The 17,789-nt window shown below is 33.5% G+C and overlaps 1 protein-coding gene across 1 annotated transcript in view; it reads left to right on the forward strand.

Annotated features, from left to right (window-relative positions):
* Window positions 1-17,789, forward strand: part of LOC108686482 (serine proteinase stubble-like) — a 68,919-nt gene that overhangs the window by 44,001 nt on the left and 7,129 nt on the right. Inside the window, exon 3 of the mRNA XM_018191819.1 lies at window positions 11,932-11,965. Within this exon, the coding sequence (XP_018047308.1) occupies window positions 11,932-11,965 (34 nt within the window). The remainder of the gene's footprint in view (window positions 1-11,931; window positions 11,966-17,789) is intronic.

Genomic DNA, 17,789 nt, shown 5'->3' on the forward strand with positions numbered 1-17,789 from the left:
TATATATATATATATATACATATATGTGTGTGTATTTATGTATATAGTACGTAGATGCCAATAACAATTAAAATTAATTACAATTTAATAAAATTTTAAACATTTTAATAAAATTAATGTTATAGTATAATTCATTCTACTTAGAAAAAGATATCAGCATATAGACATCCCTGCTTAAAAAATTCGATAGAATCAGATAGGAAAAAACTTTATCCAATTGAATTATGTTTTTGGAATTTATAAATTTCAGATCTGATATCAGATCTATATCAGATTATCTGGTATATTTGATAGATTTTCTATATTTCTATTGTTTTTGTCGCACGGTTTAGATATCGTTTTTAATCAATTTCTATCTGGTCATGTTTTCTCATACAATAATTAATAGTATGTCGTTTTAATTTCATATTATTAGGTGTACAACTTTGCTTCCGCCGTTTTTTTCCGAAATTCGAGGCTTTATTGTAAAAAACTGGTTATACATTTATGATTCAAAGTATGTCGCTGGCCATTACTTTCTCCCATCTTTCGGGTACGAATCCCGCGTCGAAAAAACTGGTTATCTTTTGAGGCTATCCACGAATCGATCCAATTTTTTACTTCTTCATAAGACCGGAAGACCTGATCAGCCAGGCTGTGTGCCATTGATCGAAACAAGTGATAGTCAGAGGGAGCAACGTCTGGAGAATACGGCGGGTGGGGTAGGACTTCCCATTTCAACGTTTCCAAGTATGTCTTGACCACTTTCGCAACATGGGGTCGAGCATTGTCATCCTGCAAAATCCCTTTATCGTGTCTCTCGTTGTATTGCGGCCGTTTGTCTTTCAATGCTCGGCTCAAACGCATCAATTGCGTTCGATACTGATCGTGATTGTTTCAGTCGGTTTTAACAGTTCATAATACACTATGCCGAGCTGGTCCCACCAAATACAGAGCAGGCCCTTGGAGCCGTGAATATTCTGTTTGGCCGTCGACGTGGAAGCATGGCCGGAAACTCCCCATGATTTTCTGCGCTCGGGATTATCGTAATGAACTCATTTTTCGTCCCCAGTCACAATGCGATGCAGAAATCCCTTCCATCTTTGCCTTTCAAGCAGCTGTTCACAAGCAAACAAACGCCATTCAACATCTCTCGGCTTCAATTTGTACGGCACCCAATTTCCTTGCTTCTGAATCCTATGGCTTTGAGGCGTTTTAAAATTGTTGAGTCACTCCCAATGATCGTGCCAATTCTTCTTGATTTTGACATGAGTCTTGCTCAAGTAATGCCTCCAATTCTGCATCTTCGAAAACCTTCTCTCTTCCACCGCTATGTCGATTTTCGACGTCAAAATCACCGTTCTTGAAGCGTTGAAACCACTCACGACACGTTCTTTCACTAATAGTGGCTTCACCATGAGTATTTGAGAGCATTCGATGAGTCTCAGCCGCATATTTCTTCATATTGAAGCACAAAATTAAAACCTCCCGCAAATGACGAGAATTTGGCTCGTAAACTGACATTTTCAATCGAGAATAACTTTATGATGCAGACACAAATCGACTAATGTTTCTATGGGATTATGTTGATAGATGCCCAAGTTTATCGTATGACGTCTATGATCTATTTATTTCGACTACCACTTACCGCTAAAGCCATCTATAAGAAAACGGCGGAAGCAAAGTTGTATACCTAATATATATATATATTTTGACAAATCAGGGTGCGAAAGTTACAGTATCGTTGACAGCATTACGCAAGGTGTCCAATCGACGGCTAAAACCTCTTGAATGTTATTCAGGATCATGTTCTGGATAAGATTTGTTAAGATCAAGATTATTGAAGATTGTTTCTTTTATTTTCATTTTTACATAAAAATGAATTTTCAGTTCAAAAATAAAAACAAGAGAAACAATCTTCAATAATCTTGATTTTAACAAATGTTTTCCAAGACATAATTCCGAACAACATTCAATCGTCGGTCGGATAACTTGCGTAATGCTAATGCTGGCGATATTATCTTTCAAGCCTTATAATTTTGGAATCAACTAGAATGTTCCAAAAAAAAGTCGATGTGACCTTGACCTAACCTTGGCGATGCCACGTAAGATCTGCTATTAAATAGATAGAATATCTTTTTGAACCCTACAACTTTTATTCGTAACACTTTTTCCAAAAATGCTTAGTTTCCGAGTCCCGGTACTTTTTATACTCTGTATAACCATATACAGGGTGGTATGAAATTATCGCCGTGCGATCAGTGGGTCGTATCTTCGACAATAGGAGTCGAGCGGACGCGCGTATTAGGCTATTTTTAAATATTAATATCTCGTTAACAATTGTACAAACTGCAAAATGGTAAAAGACTTTTCGATTCTGTTTAGTCCGTTCTACCTGCTCAGGATGGGTGATGCCATAATTCGATGCTCTCTATGCGTGTACAACATCTATTGGCTATAGATGTTGTACACATATTTATATATTAATGTTCGAGGATCAAAATAGCAGTCTCCATACCATCGCAGAAGTAAAGCAACGTTAGAAATGGTACAGCTTCTGATGAGTGATCACTTGAGAGACCATAAAATTAATTCCCAAATTTAAATGGAGAAACATTTTTTTCAATCATAATTGTTACGTTTATTGTGAAATATGATATTATGCTATAATCGATAATACTTATTTTAGCAATAAAATTGAATTAATTATTATTAATTAATATTATATGAAAAATTTTTCCGAGATCGGATCTGATTATATCTGTTCAAGAATCGAATTAAATCTCATGTCTAATTGGGTCTGATTAGATAAAGCCATTATTTTGATTAGACTAGATCTGAATGATTCAGATCTGATGAGATATTATCGGATCTGTTTAATTTTTTCTTGAGTTTTATCTAAATAAAACTATCAAATTATCAATATTTACATCATAATACGTAATAGTTGATACATTACTGAAAAGAATCCAATATAAATATGTAAAAATTCAGAAAAAAATTCTAATAACGTTTTTTTGGCTCTTACAATGAATGAACACTTTATTTATTAAAAATTGAATTTGGTTTGAATATGAATTAAAATTTGATTTAAAAAGTAATAAAATATTCGTTTTACTCTCTCTCTCTCTTTCTCTCTCTTTCCTTTCTCTCTCTGTCTTATTCAAATTTTATATCAAATACTTATTCAAAATTATCTATTCAAATTTTATACCAAATAAAATAATATACAATATCTTACATTATGTGATATAAAATTTCTATGAAGAATACTTTATATTCAATAAAAAAATGCAATTTTTTTCTTAAGATCACGATAAGAAGGATGAAAGAATATCAGAATTAGTGATATTTATTTAATTTATTGCTCAAAAGATATTTGCAGATTTTCTGATTTTTACTGAAAAATAACGATTCACTTTGAATGACTTCCTCACTACATAATACCTTTTCTACATTGTAAATAACTTGTAAATAACTAACAAAAAACCTTACATGAACCAAATCTTAGGTAGTCCCAAGAATAGTGTTACGCATCAGTTATATTTGTTTCACTTGTAAGTGCAGCTCAGCAATCTTACTTGTTAGATTATAAATGCAGCTTCTATATTAAAGCAGTCAATTGTCTTGTTTTAGATGTAAATATAACTTAGTTGTACTTGTTTTAGATTATAAATGCAGCTCAGTTGTACTTGTTACAGATCGTGAATGTTATTCAGTCAAAGTATCATTCATTTCTGTATTAACTGTGTACTACTTATTATTTACATTAGGTATTGCATTGTGTTTCAATCTTCGACGATTTTGAGAAATATAATCTTCAGGAAAAAAATGCAAGCGATATTTATATTTTCTCAATTCTTCTAATGAAATATTTAAAATAATATTGCGAGTACAAATTAGTTCGGTCCGTTTCCATAAAAATGGCTCTAGCTGTTGTGAATGGTTCATAGTGGCAGCTGATTTTGGCGGTTTCAGAGAAGTTAAATATCTGCTAATAATATTCAGTTTATATCGCTTTGAGTTTCATACAAAAAAAACCTTGATTTTTATTGTGTTTGAAATGTCGAATTTAACCAAGCAGCATTTGCGGGAGGTTTTGATTTTCTGCTTTAATTGGAAGAAAAGTGCGGCTGAAGCCCATGCTTGTCGAAGCAGTTTATGGTGACACTTCTCCAACTGATAAATCATGTAGGGAATGGTTTCGACATTTCAAGGATGGAGATTTTAGCGTTGAAGACAAGCCTCGCTCTGGACAGCCAAAAAAATTCGAAGACAAAGAATTAGAAGCATTACTCGAAGAAGATCAGAGTCAAACGCAAGAGGAGTTTGCAGAATCATTGGAGGTAACTCAACAAGCCACTTTCTGTACGATTGAGAGCCATGGGAATGATTTAAAAATAAAGAAATTGGGTGCCTTATGAATTGAAACCGAGAAATGTTCAAAAGCGATTTTTCACTTGCGAACAGCTGATTCAAAGACAACAGAAAAAAGGTTTTTTGCATCGGATTATGACTGAAGATGAAAAGTGGATATTCTACGACAACCCCAAGAAGAAAAAATATTACGCTAAGCTCGGTCAATCATCGTTGCCATCGACCTCAACATCAATATCACGGCCGAATGGTTCATGGTTCGAAGATCATGCTCTGTATCTAGTGATCAAAAGAGTCTTGTTTACTATGAGCTGCTGAAACCTGGCGATTCCATTACGAGCGATCGGTATCGGCTACAATTGAATCGTTTGAGCCGTGCATTGCGAGAAAAACGGCCGGAATACGAGCAAAGACATGATAAAGTTATTTTTCTTCATGACAACGTTCGGTCTCATGTCGCTAAAGTCGTAAAAAAATATTTGGAAATGCTCAAATGGGATGTTTTACCGCACTTGCTGTATTCTCCGGATATTGCTCCTTCTGATTACTGATTGTTCCGAAGGATGCAGCAAGTCACCGGTTCACTTCTTTCGCAGAAATCGAAAATTGGCTTCAAAATTAGATCGCCTCCAAGACGAGTCATTTTTTCAAGATGGAATTCGAAAATTGCCTGAGAGATGGGAAAAAGTAGTAGGCAGCGACAATACTTTAATTGATCTGTTCATTTTGTTTTGAAATAAATGCACAAAAAATGGACTGATTTGTTATTCCAATACTAATTTGTTATTCCAAATAGTAATAATAATATAAATAACAGTAATAAAATAATGATTTTAATAATATTATAGTTTAGGTAATAATAATAATAATAATAATAATATTGAACATTTAATATTATTCTCCAAAAAAAATAAGCGACACGTATTTTTTTATACCTGTTATATTATTTATTTTTTTATAAAGAAAAAAGAGTTTATTATAGTTCTAAAGTACTCTTGAAGCCATTCAATTTTTATTCTAAAATTTTTTTTCTATCTCTTACAGTTCCAGCGATATTCGCTTCGAAAAAAAAAAAATGAATTTTTTTCTAAGAGAGTTTCTCCTCTTAAAAATGCGTATGGCACATATAGATACGTGTCGCTTATTTTTGTTTGTATAGAGAATAATATACTAAAAGTTCATTAAAATGCGACCTATACATGGTCAATAATGTATTATGTCCTCTCATTTCAATTTTGCATTTCAATTTTGACTATTACATGTTAACTCGAAATTCCTCGTTCTTATCTCAATGTTGAAGATCATTGAAATGTACAACGATAATTAATTTGGTCTTTTGCTGCAATGACGTAAGATTTAAATTGTTTATGTTAATGCATTTCTGATTGATTGGGAAAATTGCTAGATTTTTTCCATCATCGTATACGTTAGTATATGTCAGTATAGAATTAAACAATCCTGTTCATATTCCATTACGGGTAGTATCGGCTATAATTGATTCGTTTGAGCCGTGCTTTGCGAGAAAAACGGCCGGAATACGAGCAAAGACATGATAAAGTTATTCTTCTTCATGACAACGCTCGGTCTCATATCGCTAAAGTCGTAAAAAAATTTGGAAACGCTCAAATGAGATGTTTAAATTTTTTTTGATAATTTTGTAACGGATTATTGTTATAACTTTCCGAAGATTCGATATGATGATCTTCATAATGTATGGAAGGATCAAGGTTATCAGAAGTGAATTGTCCACTTTAATTTTAATATCTTCTTAATAAGCAACAGTTGCCTGCTGAAACTGTTCGATGATTACTCAAGATTATAACTTTGACAATATGAGTGATCATTTTAATTTTTTTTAATAACTTTAACGCGTAGTGAGTAACTGTTATAACCTTCCGAAGATCATTCCATGTGATGATTTTCATAAGGTGCACAGGTCAAAATCATCGAAGATAAATTGCCCATTTTAATTTTAATAACTTCTCAATAATCAACGAGCGATTATCAGAATCCTTCGATGGTCACTCAGAGTCATGATCTTGACATATGTCAAGGTCAACATTGTTGGATTTGAATTCCCTATTTTGTTTTTAACAATTTTATAACGTGCGACTCATTTATTTTGCATATCGTCCATACCAGGTATGTAAATATGAAATCGGAATTTACCAATAGATGGCCATAGCTGTCAATGTAGTTGCCGTCAGACGGCGCCATTGACATCATTTCCTTGTTCTGACATCTGACAAAGATTTTCAATTCACAACAATACAAATTTCATACAACAGTATAGTTTGTAATAGCGTTGAACATGTCGAATGCCTGGAAATTACGATTTGCGGACAGCATTGATTTTCTGTTACCATTTGAAGAAAACTGCTACAGAATTGCATCGAATGCTTGTCGAAGCTTACGATGAGCATGCTCTTGGTAAATCACAGTGCTTTGAGTGGTTTAAAAAATTCAAAAGTGATTTTGACGTGAGAAACGAAGAACGTGGAAAATCACCGAAAAAGTTTGAAGACAGCGAATTGCAAGCATTGTTGGATGAGAATGATGCTCAACAACAACTCGCGGATCAATTGAATGTGACACGAGAAGCCGTCTCCATACGTTTGAAATCCATAGGAAAGATCCAGAAAATGGGAAAATGGATTCCACATGAACTGAATGAAAGGCAGCAGGAAAACCGAAAAACCACTTGCGAAATGCTGCTCGCCAAATACAAAAGAAAGTCATTTCTCCATCGAATTGTGACTGGCGATGAAAAGTGGATATATTTTGAGAATCCTAAGCGTAAAAGATCATGGGTAACTCCAGGCGAACCATCGACATCGACTGCAAGGCCAAATCGCTATGGACGAAAGACAATGCTCTGTGTTTGGTGGGATCAGAAAGGTATGATCTATTATGAGCTGCTGAAACCTGGCAAAACCGTTAATACTGACAACAAATGATCAATTTGAATCAAGCTTGTATGAAAAACGACCGGAATATCAAAAAAGGTAACACAAAGTGATTTTGCTTCATGATAATGCACCATCACACACAGCAAAACAAGTCAAGGAAACGATTGAGGCATTTGGTTGGGAAATACTTTCGCATGCGGCTTATTCACCAGACTTGGCTCCGTCCGATTATCACTTATTTGCATCGACGGGACACGCACTTGCTCAGCAGCGCTTCACTTCTTACGAAGATGAAAATGGCTAGATGACTGGTTTGGCTCAAAAGAGCAACAATTTTTTTGACATGGCATCCACAAATTGTCAAACAGGTGTATAGCTACCGATGGGCAATACTTCGAATAAAATATTTTTTATCATTTTCATGCAATAAATGTGTATTTTCTATTAAAAAATCCGGTTTCATATTTACATACCTGGTATTCTGTTCGATTGCAGACCGTCTCTTTATATTATATGAACTTTATTAATCATAATCCATTTTTTTTCTCGCATCAGCTATGATTGGTTAATGTCTTATGATTTAAGACTTAAACTTAAATAATACTTTATTGTAGAAAGCCTAAGACGATTTTCTTAAGACTGACCAAATTCGACTTTATTCTTTCCCATTAGAAGTTAAAAAACTATTATTGCATAAAAATCCACAATTTAGTTATTACTTATGGATCCATAAGTAAGAACCAATTGCTCGGTGAATAAGCTTCTGAAACCCATTTAAAGAATGTGTTGCAACCTTTTAATTGACTGTATATCTTGGACATTATATATGACATGTAATTATATGTGGGATATAATTATACAAGGTGTATAATTTTATAAGAAAGTTTTATAAGAAAAAAACATATATGTGGCAACATAATTATACAAGAAATATAAAAAATTCCGAAACGGCAAAATATTTAGAAAGTTGTAAGTTTTATAAAAAATGTTTTAGATAAAAAAGTTGTGGAAGAGGCTTAGCCAGTTGATTTCATCAGTTTGACTAGTGGTGTCATTAAGGTCATGATTAACTCGGATTTTTTAAGTGATCTCTCACTTTTTCTTCCACTTTAGGTCAGCTGTTTCGAAGTTATTGAGTATTTTATAGTGAGATATTGGCAACTACAGGCGAATCAAACACGAAAACTGTTCATTTTTTGCTCTAAAACTTATATATTTTATTTAACAAGTTATAAGCTATAACAGACGAGAAAACTTGATTTTACCGGGAGCCAATTTCATATAGAATTGGGGGATCCTTTCTGGTTACAATTCCAACTGTTTGTTGCTTACAAATAATAATGCTGATACGCATAGCAATATGAAATGCCTGACTGGATTAAATATAAGGGAGCGTCCCATTTGACCATGTTTCATTTGACCATGTTGCATGTACCATGGTTAGATTAGAGTTAGATTATTATATATTCAGTTGCAACTCGTGGTCAATCGCAACGCATGGTCACTTGCATCGCGTGATCAAATGCAACGGGTCATTTGCAACACGTAATTACAATGTGGTCGCGTGACCAATTACAACGTGATCAATCGCATGTGATCAATTGGGACGATGATCAAATGGATGCCACTCAAATATAAGGTTTCGCATTGCATGTACTACTGTGTACCTGCTGCTATAACTTCTACTTACTTCAACGAGTGCATTAGAGTGAGTAAATATAATAATAGGAGCATATTGGAGCATACGATACGAACGAATCTATAGTGACGTTTATTGAAATGTCGTCATGTGAAAGTAATAATTTTTTAATATCAATCAAAGATGATTATTGTTTGATCTTTCTTTCTGTTACTTTACTGTACATATTCTAATAAGAGAAGTTACCTAAATGTCCAATTAGTTTTGAAAAAGTAACGATTAGAAATTATAGTACATATCTATCTCCTATTAACTAAAATTAATATTATTTGCTTCGAAAATTTTACATTCGTTAGAAAAATCGATTTAAAGTTCACTATTCGAACTTCGAGAGAGATAGATAAAAAATGTTCATTATCCACCATTGAAATTGAGATTTAAGTTTTCCTTTCTATTCCATTTACTATTATTTACATTTATGTAGAAAAATCCAAAAAGTAAAAAAAGTTACGAAAAAATGTCATTAAAATCCATTTTCGGAGCGGACTTTAAATCCATTTTTCTAACAAATTTCAAATTTTCCGAACGAATGACACTCATTTTAGTTATCCTTTACGGCGCATGTAATCGCGTATGGTTCCATTGTACGGAAGAGTCTTTCACGAATATTCACTTTACATGAAGAGTAAAACGTGTGAATAAATCAACTATTTTCAAAGGTCGCCATATGGATGCCGTATATATTGGTGTTCGCACCCATAGGTCGCATATGTATATTTGGCGTTTGGAATGAAAGAGTTAGAAAGTAGAATACTATTACTTTTTCAAAATTAATTCTCTCTAAGACATCTGAGTAACTTTCCTTGTAAGATTCGTATAAAAAAAATCTGAAAAATTGTCTAAAAAATCAAAATTATATAGAATTCTAAACAATCCTGAGATTTACATAAAATTTTAAAAAGTTATATGAAAAATTTTGAAAAAATTTTTATCAGGATTATAACATTTTTCTTAAAATTTTTCATATAATTTTTTAGAATTTTTATATAAATTTCAGAATTTATCAGAATAATATCTCTTTTTATATTGTATATACAATTTATTTACAATTTACAATTTACATATAACTTATTTTTATATTAAAAATACATTCAATGCGCACTAACATGTCCAATTTTTAAAATTCTTTTAAATTAATCTCCAAGGATTTTATTTATCCACACAATTTAAAATTCTTTTTAAATTCTTTTTCTTTTTACATATTTTCTGTCATTCTTCTATCAATTTTTAATATTTCTATCGTTGTTTATAAAAGGTATCACGGTTATGTATGTAATTAAAGTAAACCAAAAGTAAATATATCAAAATGATATACCAAATGAACTAACGCGGCCTGACATTTTATATGGGAGTTTACCATGCATGATTTATATTAGGTGAACATTGTTCATATTGATAATGCATGTATACAGAGTGGCCATTTAAAATTTGGAATTTAATTTGGCTCTAAAAAAAAACGCATGAATATTTTTCAAAGTTTATGGCTTTATTGGAAAGGTAGTACATTGCCATTAAACATTAAATATAATTTCATTCAAATGACTTCCACGGCTGGCTGCACAATACCCCATTCTATCAACCCAATTTTTCAATACATTTTTCTGTATGGGCGCGTATTTCATCAATGGCAACTTTAATTTCATGTTTTAATTCTTGAATCGTTTCTGGCTGATTAGCCATCCTAACACTCATCCTTGACGGTTCCCCATAAAAAATAGTCCAGCGGAGTTAAATCACAGCTGCGAGGCGGCCAATTGACATCAGCATTTCGGCTGATTATGTGATTTTCGAAGACAGTGCGCAAAAGATCGATTGTAGCATTGGCTGGCAAGGTGCGCCTGTTGAAACCAAATGTCTTCTGTGTCCTCCTTTTCAAATTTGGGAAGCAAGAATTCGTTTAGCATGGCGCGGTAGCGCTCGCCATTGACGGCAACTCCTTGCTCATTTTCGAAGAAAAATGGCCCAATGATGCCGCCGGACCAAAAACCACACCAAACAGTCACTCGTTGTGGATGCATCGGCTTCTCCATGACGACGTGCGGATTCTCTGACCCCCAAATACGACAATTCTGCTTGTTCACATAGCCATCGAGATGAAAATGAGCTTCGTCAGAAAAGATGATTTTTCAGTAAAAATGCTCATCTTCAACTAAGCGTTCAGCCTATTGGGCGAACCGAAAACGCATCGGATGATCATGCGGCTTCAATTCTTGCACTAATTGAACTTTGTACGGCTTCATACCGAGGTCTTTATTCAAAATTCTTCTCAAAGAAGTGCGTGAAATGTTCAAGTTTTGAGAACGATGGCAAGTTGATGTTGATGGTTGTTCAAGCACACTCTGAGCAACAGCAGCAATGTTTTTAGTTGACCTTACTGGACGAGCACGTGAACGAGTTGCTTTATCCAATAAGGATCCAGTTTGCCGAATTCGCTTCACAAATTGATCCAGAAACTGCGTTGAAGGCATTTCTTTTCTACCAAATTTTTCACGTAAATTTCTTACAGTTTGGGTTGAAGACTCACCACTTTGGAAGTAAGTTTTCAATATTTCTCAATTTTGTTCAAGCGTATAGCGATTCATTTCGTAAATGTCAAACAAAAAACTAAATTTCTGATACGTCATAAATGTTATTACGCCTTTCAAACTCAAAATAACCGGTAGTTGAAATTCCAAATGCTAGATGGCCCATCCTGTATACATATACACATATAAAATTTTAAATTAAAATTTATAATTTTTTTATCTGATTTATTTAATAAATACGTGGAAAATACGATTCTTAAATTATGGTTTTAAAAATGTTTCTGTTTTTGATGTTTAACTGTTATAAAACGTTTGATACGTTTAGGAAATGTATATGAAATGTATATACACAATGTTACCTGAGAAATCTTTAATGAATGACAATATATATTTTTTTGCATACCATTATAAATTATATTTATACGTTCCTTTTATTTTTCAGGAAAGCTACAACGAGACAAGTGAAAAGTCATCAAGTACGTAAACATTTAAAATATATCTTTGATATAATATACATTTGCATCTTTTAGTGTGATATTATTTTAATTATTATTTACAAGAGGAGGGCGCGGACTTCAGGTCACCAATTTTGAAAAAACTTATATGTGTTAAACTATTAAAAGAGTACTTGAATAAAGGGACAAGAATCAACATTCAGTTGTTTTCGAAAAAAACCAATTTAAAGTTTATAACGTTTCTTATATACCGGCCGTGTTAAATCGACAAAATCGCGTAGCTCTGAACTATTAATCTGGATACTACTTGGATTCAATTCCTGCTTATTATATTTTTTTTTAATCTAGCAAATATTTATTTATTATAATTATATAATAGTATAATGGCTCAATAATGTAAAAAGTTAAATGAAAAAGAGCTAGAAATTTTATGTATAAACAAATTAGTAGATAAGTAAAAATGTCTTTAAATAATTATGAACATGCCGGCTAACAAACGTTTTGATCACGATCGAATCATTATTAATGCTTAAAAAATATGTCTGAACGGTAAAAAACATAACATAAAGTTGATCAGAGAAATTTAAAATATTCGCATATTGTATAACTATATAATTGTTGATATCAATAAATTAAGATCTTCATCTTGTTAGTTAAAATGAACAGTAACATACATAAAATACATTAGAATTTGTCAGAACAATAAAATCTTAGCATATTGTCGATGACAAATGAAAAATAAATATAATTTCGCAATATCAAGACATCTAATGCGTTGCGTTGGTATCAATAATTAAAAAGAATCTTCATCTTGTTAATTAAAATATACAAAAGAACATCAGTGTATATATATATTGGTGTTCAGAATGAAATATAGCGCATTACAACTTTCATAATAGTGAGAGATTCATTACTATCAATAATTGAGAGTCCAAAAAATTATTAAAATATGTATAAGGAATATACATGCGATGAGAGAAAGATCGACGAAAGATTTTTATTTTGTCTAACATCGAAGATAAGAGACATCGATTTTTCTCTCATTTGAATCATAACAAAGATTGTTATCAATATTGTCGAAAAATATCCAAATTCAGAAAAGGGCTTATAATAAATTACTTAAAATTAATTTAATGAACAATTGTTTTTTATTTAAAATTTTTTACTTTCAATTTCTTTTTATAATTTCTGTGTTAAAAGTGGCATTTTATTAGGTATACAATTTTGCTTCTGCCGTTTTTTTTCCGAAATTCGAAGCTTTATTGTAAAAAACTGGTTATACATTTATGATTCAAAGTATTGTCCATCGCTGGCCACTACTTTCTCCCATCTTTCGGGTAGCGTACGAATCTCGCGTCGAAAAAACTGGTCATCTTTTGAGGCTATCCATGAATCGATCCAATTTTTTACTTCTTCATAAGACCGGAAGTGCTGGTCAGCCAGGCCTGTACCATTGATCGAAACAAGTGATAGTCAGAGGGAGCAACGTCTGGAGAATACGGCAGGTGGGGTAAGACTTCCCATTTCAATGTTTCCAAGTATGTCTTGACCACTTTCGCAACATGGGGTCGAGCATTGTCATGCTGCAAAATCACTTTATCGTGTCTCTCGTTGTATTGCGGCCGTTTGTCTTTCAATGCTCGGCTCAAACGCATCAATTGCGTTCGATACCGATCGCCTGTGATTGTTTCAATCGATTTTGACAGTTCATAATACACTACGCCGAGCTGGTCCCACCAAATACAGAGCATGACCTTGGACATCAAAATCTCCGTTCTTGAAGTGTTGAAACCACTCACGACACGTTCTTTCACTAATAGCGGCCTCACTATAAGTATTTGAGAGCATTCGATAAGCCTCAGCCGCAGATTTCTTCATATTGAAGCAAAAAATTAAAACCTCCCACAAATGACGAGAATTTGACTCGTAAACTGACATTTTCAATCGAGAATAACTTTATGATGCAGACACAAATCGACTAATGTTTCTATGGGGTTATGTTGACGAATGCCCAAGTTTATTGTATGATGTCTATGATCTATTTATTTTCACCAATTACCGCTAAAGCCATCTATAGGAAAACGGCGGAAGCAAAGTTGTACACCTATATAAGAATTTTATACATAAGAATAGCTGGGTCTTCACTTCAGCACAGAGTACTTTTTTGTGGACCTGTGTAATTTTTAATTAAACAAGACAACAATAATAAAAATATATGTGTGTGTACACATGTACTGGGTGTCTGGAAATAATCGCCAAATATGGACAGATAGAGCGGACTAAACTGAGTCGAAAAGTCTTCTATCATTTTGTAAGCCGAATATGCGAATTGGGGATTGGCTGGCAAGCGCCTCGCGCCGCACATATCGTCACACGGTTCCATAGTTCGGACGGCGCACTTGTTAGCGCTATCCCCGCTTCTTACGGCTGGCGCGCCAAGCAATCGATAAGCGTATACACTTCGCAGTAGTATACTTCGCCGAGCGGCTATCTTTAAGGATTAATATCTCATTAACTATTGGGGAAACTTACAAAACGTAGAGGACTTTTCAAGTCAGTTTAGTCCACTCTATCTGCCCATGAAATATTTGGCGATTTCCTGATACATGATCACAATTTTTCTGGCACTTCCGATGGTCTGACAAAAATTAATTTGGATAAAAGTTAATCAGTTTTCAATCGGCTATAAATTGCAATATTAAAAATTGCAATATTAAAATATTCTTTTAGGAAAAAAGCCACGGTCACCCTAATTTTTTTAAATGGCACTACATATTTTTTACTTCATAATATTGTACTTCATAATATTGTGGTATCAAGACGAGTTCAATGACCAGCTATGCTATGATTTTGAGATGACCTTATAGTTGTTGGATTAATGATTTCGTAAAAAATTATTTTATTTATATTAAATTTTTTATATGGACTATTCTACAGTAGAAAAATATTTTTGTATCTACTTTTTCATAGATATGGATTCTTGTTTTTAAAATGAAATTACATACAAAATAACAAAGCAAAAATAGTAGTATAACAAAAAAGTACAATAAAAAATTATAACAAATTTAATGAAAGAAATTATGTAATTACAATAAGTGTTCGAATTGTAATCCATTTTCTTGGCATAATTCTGCTCTATATAATAAATTTCCATTAGTTGCTCCTAATGCTGTCACGATGAATTTCGCATGTTGTTCGGATTCGCTGCTTTAAATGTTCCATATTTTGAATTGATACCGCGTAGACTATTGATTGCAAATGGCCCCATAGAAAAAAATCTAGTGATGACAAATCGGGGGACCGAGGTGGCCAAGGAACTGATCTGTAAGTGCCCAACCAAGCTTTCCATATTTTGAATTTAGACATTGAACAATCCGAGTGTTATGAGATAGACAATCATCTTGTTGGAAATAAATACACAACATCATTCGGAAGTACTTGCAACAATGTTGGAAATTGAGAACGAAGAAAATATAAGTAAGCTTGGCTGTCAAATTCTATTCATAAAAATAAGGTTCAATCAGATGACCGTATACTAGACCACACCAAACATTCACTGTAACTTTCTGTTTGAAAATTATGTTCTCGGAACCAATGGGGATTATCCTTCGACCAAAAATGATGAATCTGATTAATTACATTATTATTTGAGAACATTTAATATTTCAGGATTACTTTTGTATGTGACACTCATGCTATAAAATTTAGACGACGTTGTGAATCAGTTATAAGTAAATGTTGTATTTTGATCATTTTATAAAGATGATAACGATTTTGTTTTACCATCTTATGAACAGAACTCTTAGATAAACTCATTTCAGTAGCAACTGCACGAATGGAAGTGTGCGGATTTTCTTCTAAATGTGGTAAGACCACAAGAGTATTGTCTGTAGTTGTATTTAAATGCGGTTTGTTTCTTTTCTTCTTTTCAAATTCTCCATAATTTCTTAAATTCTTTTCAATGTTATAAAATATTGTTGCGCATAGATCTGTGGGGTTCCCTGTGGATATCTTGTGGCATACAGAATTGCTTTACGTGCATTCCTTTTACCAGGTATAAGCTTAAATCCGCTGTTTGCTCATAGGTGGCATTAGTGAGCGTACAAAGCTACCCTGAGCACACAAAACACACTTTTTTTTATGTGTTTGACATCTGTCAACAGTGAACCAGTGCACATCATCAGCAATTTCATACAACAACATACATTTTTTCTTTCGTAATTATGTCTAGTTTTTGCTAAAAAAAAAGCATATTCAGAAAGCTTTGCTTTTCTGTTTCAATTTGAAGAAATTGGCTGCCGAATCGCATTGAATGCTTGTGGAGGCCTATGGCGACAATGCTTTATCGGAAACAACGTGCAGAGATTCGCCGGTTCAATGACAATTTTGATCTGAGTGATAAGAAGCGTGAAAATCGGCCCAGGAAGATTGAGGACTGTCAATTGCAGGCTCTTTTGGACGAGGACGATACCCAATCGCAAAAATGCTTGCCGAGCAATTGGGTGTTTCTCAAGCAGTCATTTCCATGCAGCTACATGCCATTGGGGAGGTTCAAAAGATTGGAAAATGGGTGCCGCAACGATAGGCAGCGACGCTAAAACACATGCCAAATTCTGCTTGCCAAACAAAAAAGAAAGTCGTTCCTGCATCGGATTGTGATAGGCGATGAAAAGTGGATCTATTTTCAGAATCCTAAACGCAAGAAATCTTGATTGATCCCGCGCAATCATCAACATCTTCCTCAAGACCAAATCGCTTCGGAAGACGATGCTGTGCGTTTGGGATCAGGAGGGTGTCATCTACTACAAGCTGTTAAAACTTGGTAAAACTGTGAATGCTCACCGCTACTATCAACAACTGATCAAATTGCACCGAGCTCTGCGTGAAAAAAGGCCGCATTATCGAAAAAGACATGACAAGCTGATTTTCCTCCACGACAACGCACCATCGCATACGTCAACAATGGTTCAAAATTATTTGGAGACACTCAACTGGGAAGTGCTACCCCGCTTACTCACTAGACCTGGCATCTTTTGACTATCACCTGTTTTTGTCGATGGGCCACGCGCTCGCTGAGCGGCACTTCGATTTTTATGAAGACGTTCGAAAATGGCTTGATGAGTGGTCTCGAAAGATGAATTTTTTTGGCGTGATATATACAAATTGCCCGAAAGATGGGAAAAATGTATAGTTAGCGAGGGCAAGTACTTTGAATAAATTTGTTTTTGCTTCCTAGGAAAAAAAAAGTGTTTTTCTGACTAAAAAACAGCGGATTTAAGCTTATATACCTGGTATAAGCCTGGTATAACCATTCCGAATATTAACAGCATATCAACTTTCTCATTATAGGAATATGTTTCCGACAAACTGAGACTGAACTATGATTTGTTCTAATAACAAACTAAGACTGAACACAAGAACTGTTGAAGTGTTCGAGCTACGCTATATTACAAGTTATGTTGATATTTTTTTCTATGTACATACTACATACACATGGGAATATCACGCATTCCGAAATGGCTACGTTTGTTCTTCACGTCTGATTGTAAAATCATAGTATAGCAGGTCATTGAACTCACCTTTTGACACCAGTTATAATATTATGAAGTAAAAAAATGTTGTATTTTATTATGAAGTATTAATTATGAAGTAAAAAATATGTAGTGCCATTTAAAAAAATTAAGGTGACTTGACTTTTTTCCTAAAAAAGAATACTTTGCAAATTTTTAATATTGCAATTTGTAACCGATTGAAAACTGATTAACTTTTATCCAAATTAATTTTTGTCAGATCATCGGAAGTGCCGGAAAAATCGTGATCATAATTACAAGGAACTCTGTATATA

The sequence above is a fragment of the Atta colombica genome, unplaced genomic scaffold (assembly GCF_001594045.1).
Source record: "Atta colombica isolate Treedump-2 unplaced genomic scaffold, Acol1.0 scaffold186, whole genome shotgun sequence".
NCBI classification, from domain to species: domain Eukaryota; kingdom Metazoa; phylum Arthropoda; class Insecta; order Hymenoptera; family Formicidae; genus Atta; species Atta colombica.